We start from the raw sequence: 8,194 nt of genomic DNA on the forward strand, positions 1-8,194 counted from the left end.
GGAGGGATGGACACTGGGAAGAGGTAAGTATGGGGAGGAAGTGGGAGGGGAGCTGTTGCATTGTGGTAAACTGTAGTCAATGACATGAGAGAAAGTGTATGTGAACTGCTATATGGAAAGTAAATTTGCTCTGTAAATCTTCACCCAAATCACAATTTAAAAAAAAAGAAAAAAAAAAAACAGACTTAATGACCAAGTTAAATAGTCAGGTTACTCTCTCAGCAAACAAGTTCCAGGTGGATGTTAATCCCGACTAGGCATGAGTCTTACAGATAACCTCCTGCAATTACCTGTTGCTATGTGCCTAAGGCACTTGACTGCTAACCAGAAGGCTGGCGGTTCAAACCCACCAGCCATTACTCGAAAGGAAGGTTGGGCGATCTACTTCTGTAGTGACACTGCCTCGGAAACCCAAGGAGGGGTCGCTATGAGTCGGGCCAACTCGATGGTAAAATAACAACAACAATACTGGCTTATTAAGGAGCTCTGGTGGCTCTGTGGTTAAAGCACTGAGCTGTTAACCAGAAGGTCGGCAGTTCAAACCCAACAGCTACTCCATAAGAGAAAAAGAAGGCACTCTGCTTCCGTAAAGATTTACAGCCTTGGAAACCCTATGATGCAGTTCCATTATGTCCGATAGGGTCGCTATGAATTGCAATCAACTCAATGGCAGTGAGTTTACTGACTTATCAATTGTAACAAATGTACCATACATACTAAAGTGAGATGTTAATAATAGGGGAGTCTAGGTAGGGGGTATATGGTAACTCTGTACTATCTTAACAATTTTTCTTTAAATCTAAAACTACTCGAAACCCAAACCCAGGAGGGGTTGCTATGACTCGGGTCTGACGTGACGGCACATAACAACAATAAAAACAACTGCAACTCCAAAATAAAGAACTAATTTAAAAACTAATAAATTAGGAAGGCTGATCTCAATACTGAGCAATCTTATTTAGTAGCACTCCAGCCAAATACCTGTTACGGTCTTTCAACAAATCTTTATACACTAAAAAGAGAACCACAGGTCAAATACAAGGCAAATGGGTACTTTTGATACAACAACCATAACCAAAGTACTGATTAAAGGACGAAGGGCAAATAGAAAGATTTCTAAAGAACCCTCAAGGCTCAACTTTTTGACATATCTTTTGTATGGTTATTATCAAGGAACTGGGTATCAATAGTGTGTATCCTAGTAAAATCTGCTGAGAGGAAACCTTGGGAGAAAAAGTCAGGATTCAGAAAGATCTTGACAACTAAGGGAGACAATGACTCTAACACTGAAATTTAAAGGGGAGAAAAAAGTAATCAACTTGTGTGCACAAATATGAAGTATAAAAATGTAGATTGGGAGAAGATACAATGTAAGAGTAGCATATATGAACACAAACAAACAAAAGCTTTGTGATTTTAGTAAACTCACTGAGCAGTGACAATGATACAGCTATCCAAATGTTAATGTCATCTTAGGTCACAATAAGTATAAATTGTTAGAATGAAGAAGGGGTAAGAGTACCACTAACATCAAAGCTGGCCAGATCATATTTGGGGTACAGATTCAGTTCTGAGAATTATATATTAAAGGGAACAATAGCAAACATAAAATATATTCAGAGATCAGGAATTATGACTGTGGATTTAAAACCAGGCCATACCAAGAAGGCTTTTAGCCTATAAAAAAAACAAGTGAGTCAATACAGACCTGCTGGCTATCTTTAAAAATCTCAAAGGCTACCGAGTGACAGAGGAATTTATACTTTGTTTGGTATGGATGTAGAGGTAGAATTAGATTCAAAAGTCAGAGTCTGTAAGAATGCAATTTTCACAAAGAAGAGTTTCTAACTGTAGGCTAAAAATGGACTGAACTACAGTTATTCTCTAGAAGTGTTCATGCAAAGGCCAATTTTACTTATCAGCGATGTTACAGAAGGGTGTTAAATACTGGGTAACTAAAATGACCAGTAAGTGCCCTAAGAACACTGAGATTATGACTAAAGAAAGACACAAGTAATACTTGAGTATGTCTAAAAGTTGTTTTGGTATTCAAATATCATTAAAAAATGACCTACCAGTCTAGTTATTAAAACTACCTCATAGGTAAAGTTCTAGGATGCTTAAACTTTAAAGTGAAACCAGAATCCTTAATTTTGAGTTCCATTCACCCATATGCCCCCAAATCAAAGCACATCTTTTGGTCTAGCTTGTTTAAATAGGTCCAAAATTATTCAATTAAAACAAACAAACAAACATAATCTTCAAAGGTTTGTGAGTAAGATAATGAATACAGCCAATAGAGGTGTGCTCATTAATTTCTGTACTCTGGCTCTTCTCTTCAAACTTGCTACAGGTTAGCTTACATTAAACCAAGGGTCTGGCTATAAGATATAAGAACTAAAAGTTTCCCATTCTCGTACCATCAAACTTGAAAATATAAATTACGTTAGCATGCATGAAAAGTTAACCTCTTCACCTTTGTCAAAGAAGAAAATAAACATACTTTAGATATGTGTGTTATCCATGAAGTTAACTCCCATCAAAAAACATTCTGAGTAACAGAGGACCAAATAAAGCATACGGCTTAAAACATAAATAAATAAATAAAAATTAAAAAAAAAAAAAATCTCTGAACCATATAACATCTATCTGGTTACTTTGTGTGCTATATTAAAGTCTGACCACCTAGAATCCATATGCTATTGGCAGAAACTTCTCCTGCCTGCAGAATCTTAATTATTCCAGGGGTTATGGCAAATGAAACAAAGCAGTACAGATATGAGCAGAGACATCTCTTAACAGCTGCAATGTTAAGTGCATTCAAACGAAGTATTTTTTTTAAAAAGTTTAAATGTCTGCTAAGGTAAAGGCTTTGTTTTCCAGCTTCAGCATACCGATTGAGCTTAGCAAAGGTTACTTAGAAACTGATGATGAAAAAAAGAAAGTAATCTTTTATTTAGGCTAGGTTCAATGGGGCATAATACAAAAAGGAGAAAGGATGAAGACTTCATTTCAATTCCTGGCTCTGCTTCTCACCACTGGCAATGTGAACTAGGAAAAGACAACTAAATTTTTGAGTCTCCATTTTCTCATCTGTAAAACAGGGACAATACAGATTTTACCCTTTTCACAGGATCATTATGAAGGTTAAATGAAATTATGCATATAAAAGCACTTTTCAAACAGGAACTACATGATGTGATTTTAATATTCTTATTAATATGTTATATGGAACATTTCAAAAAGCTGAGACAATTAGAAAGTATAATTTTGATACCAAAAATAAAACATGTCAATGTTAATGTATTTTATTAGGAATAAAACCAATATGCCAAAGACAAAAAGTCAAAAGATTTTCAACTTCAATTTTTTAAAAAATTATTATTTAAATAATGAAGGTCTATTTTCTGTTTCTGCAAGATCTTAAGAACACTGTAGCTAATCTGTGGCTATTCACACACTACCTGTGAAAAACAAAGAACAGACAACACTGCTAGAACTAACATGAAAGCATGGGAAAAAGGGGAGTTAAACAGGAGCAAGCAACCAGCTTGAAGAGAAGTTTGAAGATTTGCTAGGAAGGCTTATAGTAAATACCAAAATGCCAGAAGAGTGTACAAGCCATGGGTTTTCACACACCATTTTTGCTATCACGTAGCAAAATATCTTTTTGCCATGGGACACCAAGAACAGCAGTAATAAAAGATGAAAGAAACTTATAGTGGTAAACATACACTTTTTCCATCAGACTTATTGCTATTGTTTTTCTTACATCCTTCTCTAGTCAAATACCTTCAGAAAAGCAAAGATGAAATATGGGTACTTTCCTAAATATTTCAAGAAATGTACCTAGAAAAGAACTGTGCTTTTCTTCATGGTATATCATTTTTGAACGCTGAACATTATTACACATTTTAGCTATATAGCTTTCTAATTCCAACAGGATACCTGCCAGTTTAACTGGACTTATTATTGCCTGAACTCATATAATAGCAACACAGCAGGGCGAAATAAGAATTGGGCAAAAAGCTGTTTGAGAAACAGTACTAATCTTGGAGACAGAAGACTTCAAGTCCTAGCACTAATTTCTTACTCTATTTTGAGAAAAATCATTTCACCACCCTATTTCTATTTTTCAATCCGTCAAATAACTTAGCTTATCAAATAAAAGCTAGAATACCACCTGTCAGGGATACTGTAGAGTCCTCTGTGGAAAAGATATTAGAAAAAAATTTTACTTTTTCTGCTATTCTCAGATTCTACAATCCTATGAATACATTTTCCTCAAAGTAATTAAAGGTGAAGGGCCTCAAGAACCTCAGATTAAATTTAATTAAATGTCCCTTCTTCAGGATATGTTTGAGATAAATTTATTAAAACAACTTTAAGTAGTAATCTGTTCTTCTTATTTAATGATTTTCTTTCTCTCTCTAGAAAATTTACCTTTATCCTTATCCAATGGTTCCTGGGAAAGGATAGTGCACAGTACCGGGTTTTTCCACACCCCAGTCTCTTGAGCTAGAGTAGCTAAAAAATTCAATTCACAGCTGCCATTCTCCATCAGCTTTTCATGAGCTACCTATAAATATTAAATAAACATCCAAAGAATTACAATAGATTTCTTAAAAAGGCAAGCTTACCAGGTTTTAAATAGAATGCTAAACTTCTGAAAAAATAAAGCTTTCATCTAAAAATTGCATGTTATAAAATGTTGAATTCCTTTACACTTCTAATTTTTAAAGATGAATCTGCAAGATCATAAATAGATTATATTTATAATAGATTATAAATAAATGTAATATAATTATAGAAATAAGTCTTTAATTTTTCTTAACTCAAAATCTAATACCAAGATTTTCCTCAAAGAAGTTATTAAAATATCCAGAATCATAAAAACCTTATGGGTTGTATATCCTATGTGTTGTGTTGGAAACCATCCCCCCTGCCAAAAACTCACTACCATCAATAAATGACAGATTAATATCAAAGCCTAAGTGACAAATTATATTCTGATAAGAGAGCCTTATGAAAAGGAAGTAAATGAATGCTTACCTATCTTTGACAATTTCATATTAAAGCTGACACTGAACCCTGCTCACACTAGTTATTCAGAAGTGTTCATGCAACTGGCATACTTGTCAAGCCACAAAAAGCAATGGTCTTTAATCAATTTACAAAGTATTTATTGAGTATTTCTATGGGCAAAACACTGGAGAAGACAGCAACCAGCTCCTTCCTTTACAGAGCTTATCCTCCAGTTGGGTAAAGAAATGTTCAAGCAATTAAAACATGGGCTCTGAAAAGACAGCAAAATGTCATGGAACCCTTAAAGCTACATTAAGACAAAAATCTATTTTTGGTCACACACACACAAAAAATAAAAAGCCATAAATATCCTCTTAATGCAACAAAGTTCAAATGTTTTAAGAAATTTTCCTTTAAGCAGGAACTGAGAGCTATGTTAGAGGGATTTGAAGAGTTGGTTTCTTCACATTAGCCCATATAAAAAAGATCAACTAGTGCTTTTGTTTCAAAAAGGAAACTTTAAAAGTAATCTTACACTGAGAAAATCAGTAGCATAAAAACTAGTATATATGCATATAAATAATTTATTCAATTAATTCTGTGGTATAGTGTTCTGAATGCCAAATAATGAAACACGTAGTGCCTAAGGCATTCGACTGCAGTTAACTAGAGGAGGCGGTTCAAACTCATCAGCCACTCCTATGAAGAAAGACTGGGCAATCTACTTCCGTAGGCATACTGTTTTGGAAACCCAAGAAGGGGTCGCTATGAGTCAAATCGACTTGAAGGCAGTGAGTTTTTTTTTTTTTTTTTTTTTAATAAACAATGCAGAAAAACCTAAGATACAAGCTACTTATGTGAAGTAGAAACTGCACCATTAAAAAGTCAGCTGCAATGTAACAAAAAGGATAAGACCCCTGTATTTCAACACGTGGTTATTAAGTATCTATTATATATAAAGTACTACAAATATCTACAGTGTGAAAAGCACTAAGGGGAACCTTGCGCTTAATGTAGATTTTAATGCTTAATGTTAAAATAGCAAGTTTTTCTCTGCCTAACTAGAGCTTATTTCACATGCTTCCAAAATTAAAGACTAACCTCTTTTAATAATCTCCTATAGAAAACAAAAGTAAGACAGAAAAGACATTTTAAGAATTCTGGCTGGAGAAAGAAAGAGAGAGAACTATACCTTTTGAAATTCCCTGGCAGGAACATTCTTTTTAACCAACCCATTAATAAAAATTTACGTAAAGCTGTAATACATCCAGCATGATCTAGTGTTTGAAACAGAACTAAACATTCCTGAAAATACTCCAAAACAACTAAGTGCTAACTTGTGTAGCACCATATATAACAGAAATAAAGAAAACCAGAACTAAATAAAGGGGACAAAGCATATGTTTTAAGATACAGAAGAAAAAGCATGGACTTTGGAATAAAGAATCTTGGTCTACATAAATACTGTGACATTAGGTGCAATAAACTTGGGCACATATTTTACAGTATGAGCCTCAGTTTCCTCACCTTTAAAATGAGGAAAATATACCTATCCCTAAAAACTTTTCAAAAGGATTAAATGACCAATATTAAATTCTTATTAAGGATACTGTATATTTTCACCAATTAGTTAAACCATTTCTAAATCCAAATGAGGGCATTTTGTTTTGCTTTCCCTTACTGCTCTGACAAAGCCTAATTATTTGATCACAAGAAAAAAGTGCAATATTCAGTCAAACTACCTAAATGGACTTATTCATTTACCAAATATTTATTAAGCGTTTACTACTATATGCAAGACACCAATATTAAAAGAATGGCACATTAATGTTGCCATTACTCAGATGTTTTAAAGTGTAACCGAACAATTTATTAAGAATAAGGAAAACTGACACATTTATCTGTATTAAAATACGTAAACAGTCTCACCTGTACCAGTGTCTGAAACTGTTCCCATTGTTTATCTGATAATTCAACACGCAGACACAATAAAAGTTCAACACAGCTTCTAAAAAAACAAAATGTTGGTAAGGATACAAATAATTATTAAAATCCAAAGTAAAATAAAACCAGTACTTCTAATATCAACTGTAGACTCCTCATATCTAATCTATTTAAAATTGAAATATCTTAAGAGTTGTTATATAAAGTTTAAAAAAAAAAAAAAAAGCTAAACGTAGTTTTCTATTTATTTAAAGGTCTACTCACAATGCCAAGCGTTCCAGAACCAACGCTACATTTTCACACTCAGAGGTAAGATAAGGTCGTGCTTTAACATAACTTTGGATAGCCACTGTGTATACCTCCAATAAAGGTAAGGGATCATCTGAAGTTTTCCATTTCTCTGCATATTCAAGGAGTGTCTATTTAGAAAGGAAGAATAGAAAATATTCACTATAAATGACAATATACATGGACTGATCAACTTGTGTTTTTCTTTCTACCCTGAGAAATCTTGAAAAACAACATTTTATTTATAAAAAGACAAAGTAATTTACACTGATTAAAATATTTTTTAAAAATAAATCCATATTTCTAGCAGCTCTTTATAGAAGAAAAAATTAGTGTTAACCCATGCAGCAATTTCATTAATACTGGTTTCAAATAGTGCGTTATAATATCTTCTTTTCCCTAGTCAAAATACAATCTCCCATCCAATAACTTTTAAGATTTTAAGTTATTTTTTTCCAAGTAAGATTATTTTAAATAGACGTTATTTTTAGAGCAGTTTCAGGTTTATAGAAAAATTGTGCAGAAAGTACACATACACTATATACTCCCTCTATGGTTGCCACAATTTTTCCTATTATAACATTTTGCATTCCATGTGGTACATTTGTCACAAATAATGAACTAATATTGATACATTATCATTATTAACTACCAACCAAACCAAACTCACTGCTGTGGAGTCGATTTCGACTCATAGCTACCCCTCTTTGGGTTTCCCCAAGGTGGTATCATTACGGAAGTAGATTACCCAACCTTCCTTCTGAGGAGTGGCTGGTGGGTTTGAACTGCCAGCCTTCTGGTTAGCAGTCAAATGCCTTAGGCACTACGCCACCAGAGCTTCTTTATTAACTGCAGTCCATGTTGTTGTTGTTGTTACGTGCTGTCGAGTCAGACCCGACTCATAGTGAACCCTCCTTGGATTGCCGAGGCAGTATCA

The 8,194-nt window shown here is 33.8% G+C and overlaps 1 protein-coding gene across 1 annotated transcript in view; it reads right to left on the reverse strand.

The window, feature by feature from the left end:
- Window positions 1-8,194, reverse strand: part of ZNF292 (zinc finger protein 292) — a 137,836-nt gene that overhangs the window by 52,784 nt on the left and 76,858 nt on the right. Inside the window, exons 2-4 of the mRNA XM_007951030.2 lie at window positions 7,234-7,388; window positions 6,955-7,033; window positions 4,444-4,579 (exon numbers count right to left, since the gene is read on the reverse strand). Of these exons, the coding sequence (XP_007949221.1) occupies window positions 4,444-4,579; window positions 6,955-7,033; window positions 7,234-7,388 (370 nt within the window). The remainder of the gene's footprint in view (window positions 1-4,443; window positions 4,580-6,954; window positions 7,034-7,233; window positions 7,389-8,194) is intronic.

The sequence above is a fragment of the Orycteropus afer genome, unplaced genomic scaffold, assembly GCF_000298275.1.
Source record: "Orycteropus afer afer isolate SDZICR_OR568_19922 unplaced genomic scaffold, OryAfe1.0 scaffold00011, whole genome shotgun sequence".
NCBI classification, from domain to species: domain Eukaryota; kingdom Metazoa; phylum Chordata; class Mammalia; order Tubulidentata; family Orycteropodidae; genus Orycteropus; species Orycteropus afer.